The sequence below is a fragment of the Diceros bicornis genome, chromosome 10 (assembly GCF_020826845.1).
Source record: "Diceros bicornis minor isolate mBicDic1 chromosome 10, mDicBic1.mat.cur, whole genome shotgun sequence".
In the NCBI taxonomy this organism is placed as follows: Eukaryota; Metazoa; Chordata; class Mammalia; order Perissodactyla; family Rhinocerotidae; genus Diceros; species Diceros bicornis.
Genome location: NC_080749.1, coordinates 79252352 through 79266124, shown reverse-complemented (window position 1 = coordinate 79266124; position 13773 = coordinate 79252352). Strand labels below are relative to the sequence as shown.

At 36.8% G+C, this 13773-nt stretch overlaps 1 protein-coding gene across 9 annotated transcripts in view; it reads left to right on the top strand.

The window, feature by feature from the left end:
* TRAK2 (trafficking kinesin protein 2) overlaps positions 1-13773 on the top strand; it is a 63343-nt gene that overhangs the window by 39970 nt on the left and 9600 nt on the right. For all 9 annotated transcript variants that reach the window (XM_058549598.1, XM_058549591.1, XM_058549595.1 and 6 more), the window contains 10 exons: positions 748-824; positions 2486-2602; positions 3623-3832; positions 4469-4547; positions 6299-6429; positions 6876-6950; positions 8088-8225; positions 10739-10818; positions 11132-11335; positions 12775-13076. In XM_058549598.1, coding sequence (XP_058405581.1) covers positions 748-824; positions 2486-2602; positions 3623-3832; positions 4469-4547; positions 6299-6429; positions 6876-6950; positions 8088-8225; positions 10739-10818; positions 11132-11335; positions 12775-13076 — 1413 coding nt within the window. The remainder of the gene's footprint in view (positions 1-747; positions 825-2485; positions 2603-3622; positions 3833-4468; positions 4548-6298; positions 6430-6875; positions 6951-8087; positions 8226-10738; positions 10819-11131; positions 11336-12774; positions 13077-13773) is intronic.

Genomic DNA, 13773 nt, shown 5'->3' with positions numbered 1-13773 from the left:
CCTTATACTATAAAATGGCGCAGTACAATGAATATACAGTTGGCCTTCCATGTCTATGGGTTTCGTATCTGTGGATTTGACCAACTGTATAGTATACAATTTATTTTATAGCAAAGGCTTAGATATGATGAAGATTATCATAAAGAAAAAGGGTTTTTAATTAAAAACTTTAGCTTAATTTTAGCTCAATTAAGCTAAAAAGGATTATAGTTCATGACAGAGCTACAAAAAGTCCTACAAGTCCTATTCTTTGTGTACTGATATTAGCTCACATGGTAGGTGGTCATAGATGTTCAAGACAATCACAACAGAATTCTAAATGAATTCCTTTGTAATAGCAAAACCCCTCACTAACTCAGCATTCAGTAACTTTAATTTAGATTAGGATATAAACCAACTGGCGATGTAATCCATTCTCCAGGCCCACATTCTCTAGTGTGAGTGGGCCAAAATTCTAATCTTACCGAGGGAGGCAGAGATAGTTAGGAGGTAACTTCCTTGTGATCATTTGATACTTTCTTAGTTCACTGTATGATGGACATTTTGTCTGTAATAATTGGTCTATTTACTGAGTGTCTAATACATGAAACATTTCTTTTCTTTTTTCACATATATTTTTATTCTCCTGAATGGCTTTTTGTAAAAGTCTGGGTTTGTTGTTGTTGTTGTTATCTTTCAATTCAATGAATATTTAAAACTTCCTGGTGTTTTTTTAATCTTATAAACAGTTGTTTTTAACTGTCTTAGTTCTAGGCACAGACAGGGTGGAGCAGATGACCAAAACTTACAATGACATCGACATGGTTACACATCTTCTGGCAGAGGTAGGAATATATCTTTTCTTTCTTCAGTACAAAAAGCTAAAACTTAAGGATCATTTAGAATCTATGAAATTTTGCACATCAAATGAAAAATGATGATGTCTTTGCTCTGGGTTATTTTGTATAAGGTTGTTACAGCTGAACAACTGACATGCACTGGCATTCCGAAGTAGAATGGTTCCTGAAGTTTGTTGTTAGGAAGTTGTAGAGAGTTTAATTTGTTGTTGTTATAGTGGTGCCTGCTGGCTTCCCTGTCCTAGAAAAGCAATCTTAAGAAAAAAATTTTTTTAAGGGGCCAGCCCCGTGGCTTGGCGGTTGGGTGCGTGTGCTCCGCTACTGGCGGCCCGGGTTCGGAGTCAGGGCATGCACCGACGCGCTGCCCGGCCATGCTGAGGCGGTGTCCCACATACAGGAATTAGAAGGATGTGCGACTGTGACATACAGCTATCTACTGGGGCTTTGGGGAGAAAAAGGGGAAAAAAAAATTTTTTTTAATAAATCTTTGCTGTTACTGAACCTGGAGCAGAGCTGCCCATTCAAGAAGCAGCTCCATTGCAAATCAACACCAGCAGTTTGGAGCATCTTCTCTTTTTCCCTTTCGGTTTGGGCTGTTATTTGAGCTCACTTTGTCCGTGACATTTTTAGTATGTATAGTGTATCTCTATTAATTGGTAGTCTTAGAGGTCTCTACTTACACTTCAAATTCAGCTGATCTTACTGAAACTGTCTTTCTCTTTGAAGTACGCTTCTCCCCTCTCCCCCCAGCTCCTCATATTGATTTTGTGTATGCCACTTAGCCTATATCGAAAATGAGCTAAGTGGGCCTTGAAAATTTGGAGATAATCCATCTATCTGTTTTCACGTGCTATGGAGTAGAAAGATAGAAGCTTTATTTTATTTGTAGTGATTAATGTAAGTGGAACCCATGCTCATATATAAGGCAGTTAGATATATGTTGACAGTTTTCTGTTTTACAGAATACAATCCTCACCACCACCATGTAGATGGGATTCCTGTGCCCTTGCTAAGTATCACCATCTACCCAGAAAGAGTAACTCTTGCCTTGCTTAGCTTTTCTATAGGCCTCCCTGCATTCAAAACTTCAGTCTGTTATCCCCTATTTTATTTCACGTCATCATTTTTGCACCAGTTAACAATAGGGCTCTTGATTGTGCTTTCCTCTAAGCCTCTGTCTCTGGATGCATATAAACTTTGCCCTAACTGGAACTGTTTTCAATATACCTACTGTATCATTACCATGCTTGATAGGCAAATGCATTCAACAGATATTTGTTGGGCTTTTACTGTGTGCCAGGCCCTGTCCTCATTAAAAGAGTATATTGATTTTCTGATTCCACAAAGTTGTAAGTTTAAAGGTTGAGTTGCTGGATCCTAATTAATCGAGTGATCGATAAATCTCACTTGATATCAAGAAAAGAAATGCCCTCTTGCATTTGTAACTATGGTAGTCATTCATTTGACCAACATATGTTAAACACCGCTTGTGTGCCAGGCCCTGTGTTCATTTGTCGAATCTGGGCATTAAAATGGAACTTGATACTTTCTAGGACATTGCTTTTGAGTTTAGCAAAATTGAATGCAAAGTTTCTAAACTACCATTTAATTTTGTTTGTACTTGAAAGACGTATTTGATATTTTAACAGAGGGATCGTGATCTGGAGCTAGCTGCTCGAATTGGACAGGCTCTCTTAAAGCGGAACCATGTCTTGTCTGAGCAAAATGAAGCCCTGGAGGAGCAACTGGGACAAGCCTTTGATCAAGTAAGTCTTTGATCAGGTATTTGCAGCATGAAATAATTAGGTCTAGGACAATGGAGAAATTTGTTTTCCTGGGTGTCCCCAAAGTGATGACAATAGATAGGTAAATAACACCAGTACATGTTGACTTTGTTGGCAACTGTTGAACTAACCAGTAGAGAAATGAAGTGTTATCTACAGAGGAGTGCTTGTGCGATTCCACCTTAATCGATATAAAAGCCCATGGTAGTAGCTACGGCACTCGTGGTACCCTGCTTAGATTCGACTCTATCCTCACCCCTTTGTGTAGACTTTGTGTGTGATCTTATCTTAAGTTTATTTTTAAAAAATTTATACCCAAACAATAGATACCCAAATGAAGTATCTTTATTCAAAAACCCAAATGAAAGGAGAAAAGGAAAAGAAATTTATGAAATATATTTATTCCATAGCAATAAATATTTTTAGCGAGATCTGATTTATTAACTTGAATGGTTACATTTAAAATTTTCTGTAATTTGTTATTATCTGGTTTCATTTATATTTTATAAATGCATTATGTTTAATACCATTTGAAACTTTGCATTGAAAATATTTATTCCCTAGAACTAAAGTTAGGAAGTCATATAGAGTTCTAGAGCTTAAAAGTGCGAGTCTTTGGGGTGAGAATTTAAAGTAGGTGTCTGTTCTGATACTTTGAAAGTTCTTCAGTTTTGCTTTGCTTTTAACTCTGAATGTATCATTATCTTATGTGAAATTTTCCTCCTATATTCCTATTATATAGACCATGAAAATTGGATTTTCTTTTCACCTAGTATAGAAAAAGCTGTATTGTTGGTTAATGCTCTAAAATTATAGCTTAGGAAGTGTCTGAGGTTTGTTCTCTTTTTTAGCACTTGTTACTTTAGTCAGTAAAATCTAGCATCTGGCTTTATGATTTTGTTTTATGGTGAGAAACAATTGCTCCATGAGTTAAAAGCTATTTTGCATGTAAATAATGCAAAATAAGGAACATCTTGTGAATCAAGTGCTGTCGATGTGCAGGTTAATCAGCTGCAGCATGAGCTGTCCAAGAAAGATGAGTTACTTCGAATTGTCTCCATTGCTTCTGAAGAGAGTGAGACCGATTCCAGCTGTTCTACTCCTCTTCGGTTCAATGAGTCCTTTAGCTTATCTCAAGGTTTGCTGCAGCTGGACATGCTGCAGGAAAAGCTCAAGGAACTGGAAGAAGAGAATATGGCTCTTCGATCCAAGGTACATTCAACCTAATTCCCACTTTCCTTTACTTTAAAGACTATAAGGTTTAGGTCCAGGTAGTATTGAGGTGAAATATGGCGTTACTAAGGATTTGCTCTTGACATCCCAATGAGGAGGTGACAGCCAAGGCACATGTATATGCCTCCCATTGTTACTGAGATCTCACTAAAAAGTGGATAATAGCAAGCTGACAGATGAAATAGAGAAAGCCACAGCATAGAATATATATCTTGTGGAGTTTACACAAATAACTGAATAATTACAGCTGTGGTAAGAACAATATTGGAAAATTACAAGGTTTTGTGAGCTCGGGGGTAGAAATCAAAGAAATCCTACTTAAGCAAGTGACATTTTAGCTGAGGCTGGGGATTAGCAAGGCAGAGATGTATGGTGGAGGAAAGGGGCCAGGGGGATAAGTAGGCATATGCAAAGGTCCTGAGGAGAAGGAGGAGAGAAATGTCTGTCATGTCCTTTTTCTTACTTTATTTTATGGTGGATAAAGCTTTATGGGTTTTTCTTTCCTTTGTAAATAATGAACTTTTATCGTCAAAGGAGAGTTAAAGGGTATTTTTAGTTAATACTATAAAATCATTAGACCATATCATCGCGTACTGATATTTTTTTTTCTTGAAGGCTTGTCACATAAAGACAGAAACCATTACCTATGAAGAGAAGGAACAACAGCTTGTCAGTGACTGTGTTAAAGAACTTCGTAAGTATTAATGTGTTCTCGTTCGTAGCCTTTGTACAGTTATTTGATAGAATATCACCAACTCAGAAATTAGATCAATGGTTCCGGTAGAAGCATCTCAAGAAACGATTTTAAATAGTTACTGAAAATCTTAGAATATCACATTGAGCCTACAACCCTAAATAAAGTACCATATGTACGTTTAAGAATATCTTTGATTTAAAGTGCCGTCGTCATTAAATAAAGACCTGTATTTCTATCAGTTATAGCAAGTTAGAGTGAAAGGAGCCAAAGCTCTTATTTTGTTGGTGAGGAAATAGTCCTATAGAGAATATGATTTGCCAAAATCAGAAAGCTGATAAGTGGCAGAGCCAGGGCTTAAATGATGGCATAAAACCTAACATTCAATGAGTATTTATTAAGTGCCAACTATGTGTTTATGAAGGAATATATTTCGGTTTGACGAAATATATTCGGTATATTCGGTTATTGTTAACTAAAATAATTTTAAAAAATAAATCAATTAGAAAAGATCGGCTTTGGGGCTGGCCAGGTGGCGTAGTGGTTAAGTTTGTGCACTCCACTTCAGCGGCCCAGGGTTCGCAGGTTTGGATCCCGGGCAGGGACCTACACGCTGCTCATCAAGCCGTGCTATGGCGGCATCCCATATACAAAATAGAGGAAGATGGACACAGATGTTAGCTCAGGGCTAATCTTCCTCAGCAAAAAGAGGAAGATTGGCAACAGATGTTAGCTGAGGGCCGATCTTGCTCACCAAAAAAAAAAAGATCAGCTTTACTAGAAATAGATATTTAATTTTTCTACAAATATATAGCCTTTTATGTTGAAAGAGAAGATATGATAACTTTATATCAATTCATATGGGCTATCAGCCTCAGAATGTTATGCCTTAGAATAACAGAATATTAGAGAACCGGAGGGAATGTAAATTGAATCTTCTCCATCAGCACTATCATTACCCACCTTTTACACTTTAAAAAATAAAGAAGAAATGACTTGCCCAAGAGCTTAGATCCTGGTCTTCTGCCTCCTTATTGCCATCCTTTGAAATATTATGAGCTTTCTGTCAATGTTAAAATAATTTTATATGATACTGAAAAATAGTTTTGCCACTTATGTTTAGAAGTCAAAGTTTTTATTATGAAATAAAGATTTATTTCCCCAGTAGAATTCTAGAGGTTCTGTTTCATGCACATGCAAGAATGCTGGGTTGTAAGAATTGCTTTAGAGGCCCTGCTCAGTCTGCTAGGTATCCCAAAAAGTCTCTCTCCTACAGAAGCATCTCAGTAGCTTTAACAGATTGTGACTGTTCCATTTCAGAAGTGTTCCTTTGTTAGATTTGTTAAGTTTAATTTTCATTGCTTGTGGGATTTTATTTACGTCCCTGAGGAGTTATCAAAGACATTAATGAGATTATTTCTTGTCACTTGCAAAAATATATAATTCACATACCTCTTTTCAGCCTTCTTGTCCTTCATAAAGAAAAAGATTGAGGCAGAAACCTTTAGTTTGCTTGCCTCTTTGTAGCTTCATTGCCTCCTATTTAATTCCCAGCATTAGCCTATTTCAGAAGAACCTTTATTTTTCCCTGTTGGGTTATCTGGGTTTATTTTTAAAATTTATCTTAAAGAAAAATCTATTTGTGATAGTCTAGTGCTTGTTATGAAACAGGATTTGGCGCACAGGTCATAATTTGCCAACCCCTACCCTACCATTTATATTAATTTTTAAATTTTTATTTTGTTTCCAAGGTGAAACAAATGCTGAGATGTCCAGAATGACTGAAGAATTGTCTGGAAAGAGTGATGAACTGATTCGATACCAAGAAGAGATCTCCTCTCTCTTGTCTCAGATTGTAGATCTTCAGCACAAACTTAAAGAGGTCGGTTCATTCAGTTGTTCAGCAGATGTTTGCTGAAGCACTGACCTAGCTTTGTGCACTCTGCTAAGTGCTAGACACATTAAGCAAAATGAACACAGTCCCTGCCCTCTTACAGTGCTTTAATGTGATTGCTGTTTTAGTCTGCTATCACGAAATATCATGAATAACGACTTTCAAGTCACTATTTCTCTCGGTAAAATGGAGTTAGAGTTTCCTCAGAAAGTTGTGATGTCAATTATTGACTCATGCTCATTGTCCTCTGAACACCTTGATGGATTTTGTATTCTGCCCATTTTGTTGCTCTTATTTGGATTTTGTAAGGTTAGCTTTTTATAGGCCTCTAGATTATACCCCTGAGAGACACTCCTAAGGTGTCTTAAAAAGAGAGAGAGTAGGCTATATTTTATATGAGAAGGCTTCACATGTCTCTTTTAATATGTTGTTAGCATGTGATTGAGAAGGAAGAACTGAGACTTCACCTACATGCTTCCAAAGATGCCCAAAGACAACTGACAATGGAGGTAATGAAATCTTCCTTTATCTTATATAATACTGTGGGAGGGGAGGAATGGATAGTTTCTTTCATCTTGTGAATAAGAATGATTAAAGGTGATTACCAAATTTAAAACAACAAAAGAATATTAAGATGAAATTATGAGATCTAAGAAGGAAAGCATTTTAAAAATTCTGTCTCTAAAACTAATAACACGACAGCATCCTTCTTAATTAATAGAGAAAACTTCGACTTTTATAAGAGTCTTTAGGAATATGTGACCCTTTTACTAGTTTACCTGAACTAACCCAACAGTTTTTAAAGTAAGAAAATTTCTAATAAGTGTTTTTCAAGATATGTCAGGAGAAATAATAGAAATCTCTTACTTTCTACCTACATAAAAATTCTATATGTTAAATATACTTTAGTGCTTCCTTAGCATGCATAAGAATTACTTGACAAAATGAGTTTTAAATGGAGATTCCCAGACACCGTCCCCAAAGGTTTCTAAGTGAGTGGGGTCTAGAGTAAGGGCCTAGAATCTGCATTTTTACTAAGCATCCCCAGCCTTGGTGATGCTGATGATCCAGTCCACATCCCATACTTGAAGAAATTGAAGTTAAAATGTACTCCAAAAATTATGTACTCTTTTACCATGCTTGTGTATCTAACTATAAAGAAGATTCTGAAACAAGGGAGAAGAAACTACTTGTTTAGGGTGATGGAGTACCCTGACGTCATTTACAATACTTCATAGACTTGATCTTGTCATTTACAGACTTCAGAGTGATGTTTAAAAATATACATATCTAACATTATGCTAAACCTATCTTGACCACAGCTATTATACTTCCTTTGTAAGTTTTTTTAAGGGTATGAAGCATTAAATATTGAATTAACAGTTATGATTGTCTCAGCTACATTTCACATTTTTAGGAAATCATCTTTATGTATCATTCTGGCCAAGACACATGTAATTCTGGCAGCTTGAAATATATAAACTCTCCTTGATTAGTTTGTTTCAGAGTTTTTGTATTGAAATTACATTCATAAAGATAGCTAGCCCTCTAGGTAAAATTAATACTTATCCCACTGGGTTTTTCCCCCCATTGTCGTTTTGAGAATATAATAAAGTACACTAATTACGTAACATCCCTTCTTTTAGCTGCATGAGTTACAAGAGAGGAATATGGAGTGTCTGGGAATGTTACATGAATCCCAAGAAGAAATAAAGGAACTTCGTAGTAGATCTGGCCCTGCTGCTCATCTCTACTTCTCCCAGTCATGTGGAGGTTTTTCTGGGGTAAGGAACTGAGAAGGATGTCATATATTTAAGGAAACTTGTTTAAGATTAGATTGTCCTGAGAGTGTTATGGTTTCTGATGGTATAAAGATTGAGAAGAGATAACATGGTTTGTCCTTGTTTCTGGAATTCACTTACTGATTTAGGCCTGAATTTCCATATCTGCATCTACGTGAATACTCTTACTTATCGTAGACTTCCTTCTAACAGATGACCTTTCAGATTGACTGTAATAGATGAACCCTGAGGAAATTAGGTTTAGGTCTAGGTACCATAAAGCTACTTAAACGTGGGTCATCCTTACTCTAGGCCCACCACATGCCACTTATTCAAATAGTGCTCTGAACATCTAAAACCTCTGTCAATAGATCTTGAGTTTCTTGGTATATTTAACTCCACTTAGAATGTAAGCCCCATAAGGGCAGGAATCATGTTTATTTAATTCATCAATAAACAATATTTTTTGAATTAAAGAAATTAATAACAACTTCTGAGTTTATGCCAAAATTTGTAATGTTGGTTCAAAGAGTTATTTTAATAATCCTATTCTTAAACACTTACATGCAAGCATGTGATATTTTTTAAAAGACTGAAACTATAAGTTTTAGTAGATATTCTGAAGAATATGGAGGCAGAAGTTTTGTTTTTTAACTTTTTGTTTTAAAATAATTTTAAACTTAGAATAACGTTCCAACAATAGTACCAAAAACTCTCATATATACTTCACCTAGCTTCCTCTATTTTTAACATTTTACTATATTTGCCGTATTGTTCCCTTTTTTTTTTCCTGGACCATTTAACAGTAAGTTGCAGATATACTCTATTACCCCTTAATCCCCTTAATACTTCAGTGTGTATTTACTGAAAACAAGGACACTCTCCTGTATAACCACACTACAACCATCAGCGTCAGGAAATGGACATTGATACAACACTATCATCTCATCCACAGAGCCCATTTAAATTTTGCCAATTGTCCCAACAGTGTCCTTTGAAGGATACATTGTGTTGGTTGTTTCAACATGGGACAGTTGTCTTTGCTTGTTTTTCATGACCTTTGTAGAATGTCTTCAGTTTTGGTTTGTCTCGTGTTTCCTAGATTCAGATAATGTATTTTTGGCAGAAGTAATGCCATGTTCTTCTCAGTACATTGTATCAGGAGGTGCACATTGTCTATTTATCCCATTACTGATGATGTTAATTAACTTTGATCTCTTGGTTAATAGGTAGTATCTGCCAATGTTTTCCACGGTAAAGTTAATCAGTGTTAATTAATAGTTAATTAAATTAATGTTGCTGATTAACTTTGCAGTAATGAACATTGGCGGCTACTACCTTAACCAGGTGATCAAAGTTACTGTTTTGTGGGAAGATACTTGGAGACTGTTAAATATCCTGTTCCTCGTCACACTTTTGCCCGCTAGTTTCAGCCCCCATTGATGGTTCATGTCTGACTCAGTTGTTACTGTGATGATTGCCAGATGGTGATTTTCTAATTCCATCATATTTTCAACCTTTATTAATTGACATTCTTTTGTAAGTTAGAGCTTTTCTGTCTCATTTATTTTTTCATTTAGTTATGTCAGTGCAGATTCATAGATTCCTATTTTAGTTGATGGGTTATAATCTATGACTGTTTTTTATTTTGATACTTAAATTGTCCCAGATGTGGCCAGTGGGATCTCCTTCAAACTCCTCTTGCTCTTTCTCTGTCCTAGTCCTGGAATCAGCCATTTCTCCAAGGAGTTCTGGTTAGTTTTAATGAGGAATGATATTCAGAATCCAAGATCTAGGTGCTGTGTGTCTCTTGCCACTAGAGTGTCATTGCTTCCATGCCCTCTTGGCAGATAGAGCTAGGAAATATGTATATGTTCGTACGTACAGCCACAGAAACACATCTGTATCTATATTTCCATTCACATTTATGTTCATGTATCCATCTACATATATTTAAACTCATGAGTTCGCACCAGACCACCTCCAGTTCCTGCCATTGTCAGCTCGGCCCCATTGAGCATGCCACCCAGGCTGGTTGAATACTCACCCCTGGGAGACCAGGGGAAGGGGAAGCCTGCTTATTTTTCTCTTAATGAGTTTTCTGTATTATAAAAGCTATACATATTTATTATAGAAAAGTTAGAAATTACAGAGAAGCAAAAAGAAATTGTTAAATACCTGGCCTCCACAGAATCACTATTAACATCTCGGTTTATAGCCTTTCAGACCTTTTATTTTTTTGTATCTGCACGTGTAATATTTCTATTGATCATATTGGTTTTTTCCACTGCTTTCCTGTAAAAATATATCATGAAAAAGTAGTTGGTTCTTGTTTAAAAGTTACATTTCCAGAAAGTCCTTTTTTCCCCTGCATTTTAGCCTGTGACTGTTTTCTTTCATTATAACACCAAAATTATTGGATTCTAGAGACTCTGATACTTAATTTAAAGACAGTTCATTTCTCCTGACAGGCTTCTTACATAATCACCATAGAGATCTCAAACTCTCTTTCTTAGGAATCCCTGGCAGCTGAGATTGAGGGGACCATGCGTAAGAAGCTGAGTTTGGATGAGGAATCTTCTCTCTTTGAACAAAAGTGAGTACAGATCACAGGTGTTGTCACCCAGTTGTCAGGATGGAAATTAAAAAGAAGCCACTCTCCACGGTGATAGGAGTTATAAGACTCAGTAGTAAATCTGCTTACTTCAGTAGTAAATCAGTTTTTTGTTCATAGTGCTCACAGTTGTGAGAGTGTCCTCTTGTTCTGAAGTTTATTTTCTAATACTTTCTCCTAAGCTTTAGAAGCTATTTTGGGTGGCTTTATTTTTAATGAACTACACACACATGTCTCTTTTCTAGAGCATTCCACTGGTAGGCAGTCGCAATAATGAACACTTCTTTTTTGACAGAGCCCAACAGAAGCGGGTATTTGATACTGTCCGGGTTGCCAATGACACGCGGGGTCGCTCTGTCCCATTCCCAGCTCTGCTACCCATTCCAGGCTCCAACCATTCCAGTGTCATCATGACAGCAAAGCCTTTTGAGTCTGGTTTACAACAAACAGAGGACAAAACACTCCTGCACCAGGGGAGCAACTCGGAGGAGGTTCCAGGGTAAGAAACGTAGATCACGGCAGTGATTCTGTGTTTCTTGTGCATTGACATGCCAGATTCACATGCTCAAATTCCAGCCCTGCTCTGTGCTGTCCAGGGAAGTTCTGGAACTGTCAGTTTCATTCAGTAATGATGCCCTGTATCGTTATTTGTAAGAGACAGCATCGATTTCATAAAAGTTTTTGGAATGAAAAAGCTACATTTAATTAGGTGTATTCAAAATGGAGCTTGCATTGAACTATAAAATTATTTACTGCTTTTCTTCTTCGGTGTGGCAAAGTTTGAGTCTAAATCTTCTTTGTGTTCAGAGTCAAATTTGTTTGCATCTGTGTGGTCATTGGCAGTTATACATAGCCTCAGATGACACTTTCTCATAAGCCATGCTCATAGTCTCAACTGCTTTTGGTACCTTTAGGATAAACAATATGCTTGAATACCTATTGAGGAAAACTAGGTTGCTCTTAATTTCCTATTTGATTAAACTTAGATTTTTTTCTGCTTTCTATTAATTCGGTTCGTTGAATTACATATAATTAGAAATTAAACAGCATTACTAGAAAGTCAGCCAAAAGCTTTTGGAAGATAGATGTTTGGCACCTAAGAGAAATTTTTCCTAATGCAGAAATCCATCACCCTGGGTTTTTGATTATATTGCCTGGTCTGTAGTGGACAGGTTCTGCACCCACAGTAGCTTTGTGTGTCAATACTGCCTCATTGTACACAGTTACCTTAGGAGAAGATTTAACAAACAGATCCTGTGAATTCACAGGTAGTAGTCTGGAGCAACTACAGTTCAGCTTGCTACACTTTCTTTTGATATCAGTTATAAGATACCTCCAATTTCAAACATGTTGAAAAGTCACAAAATGTGTGTTGCAGAGCTATGAAAATGCAGTATTTACTGTTATTGTTGTGTTCTGTTAAATGTTCTACAATATTTCTAGAGGATTCTATGGCCCAAAGCAAATTTTTTCACATTTTAATATTTTTTAAATTGTTTTTGTTTTGCAGCTAATGGCATGTCATAGTTTAATGGGTAGCATTTTTTTCTGTGTTAGTAGTACATTAAATAATGGTACCTCTTGCAGTCAGTGGTAATATAGATTCAGTGAAATATAATAATATTTACTTTTTACTACCTAAGCTGAATTTATAGTCAGATCTGTGGTTTCATAAATTAAGTGAAATAGAAAAGTCAGTGAATACACATAATAAAGTATTTTTTTGCCTGTCTGAAATCACTTGAAATGATCTGTAAAAATGATATATAGTATTAGTGATTTTGGTTTGTTGTTACTATTTTTGTATTCCAGATATCAAGGAAAAAATACTGTGTTTTTAAGATCAGTCTCTTGAACATTCACCATTGTGGAAAGGAGAGGTCTAGGTTGTGCTCGTGACCCTTACAGATCTAGTCAGTGAATGTGCTTTTCCCATAGGAATGTTGAGAAGACGGGTCAGCCAGGACCCTCTGAAGACAGTGATGTGGCTACAGCGCTGCATCGCCTCAGTCTGCGGCGACAGAACTACTTAAGTGAGAAGCAGTTCTTTGCTGAAGAATGGGAGCGGAAGATCCAGGTTCTGGCTGACCAGAAGGAAGGGACTAATGGCTGTGGCACCCCCACCGAGGGCCTTGCCTCTCTCTACACCGACCAGTCGGAGACCACAGACCTCAGCAGTGCCAGTTGTTGCCTTCGAGGTTTTATGCCTGAAAAATTACAAATTGTTAAGCCCCTTGAAGGTAATAAATCAGTAAGGACCATTTGTAAGCCATGTTGCTTTTTGGCCTTCCCCTGGAATTGAGATTTGTATTTTAATTATAAGAGCACTGGGGCCAGCCCAGTGGCGTAGTGGTTAAGTTTGTGCACTCTGCTTTGGTGGCCCCGGGTTCTTGGGTTCAGATCCCAGGTCACAGACCTACACACTGCTTGCTCATCAAGCCATGCTGTGGCAGCATCCCACGTAGAAAATAGCGGAAGGTTGGCGCAGATGTTAGCTCAGAGACAGTCTTCCTCAAGCAAAAAGAGGAAGATTGGGAATAGATGTTAGCTCAGGGCCAATCTTCCTCAGCAAAAAAAAAAAAAAAAATCTCTGTGTGCAGAAGATAGCTTTATTATCCCTAAGTTTGCTGTTGGGGTGACATGCCTTGTAGTACTTTATAGAAAATGAATGAAGAGATCTGCATTCATCAGCTGTCAGTTCTCTTCTACTGATTTTTTTTATGTAAATGTGAGAGAGGAGGAGTAACCTTTTTTTGTCCTTTGCTAAGGAGTGTCATTGACAGTAGTTTTGATGTTAAGATAAATGGGATATGATAGATAAATAAGAATAATCTAGATATAATACTTGGTCTCTACCTTCCTTTTCAAAGAGTGGTTCTTTACCCAAAAAGTGTCATTTACCTAAAGGTATGTGTGTCCGTATTTTTCTTTTTTTCA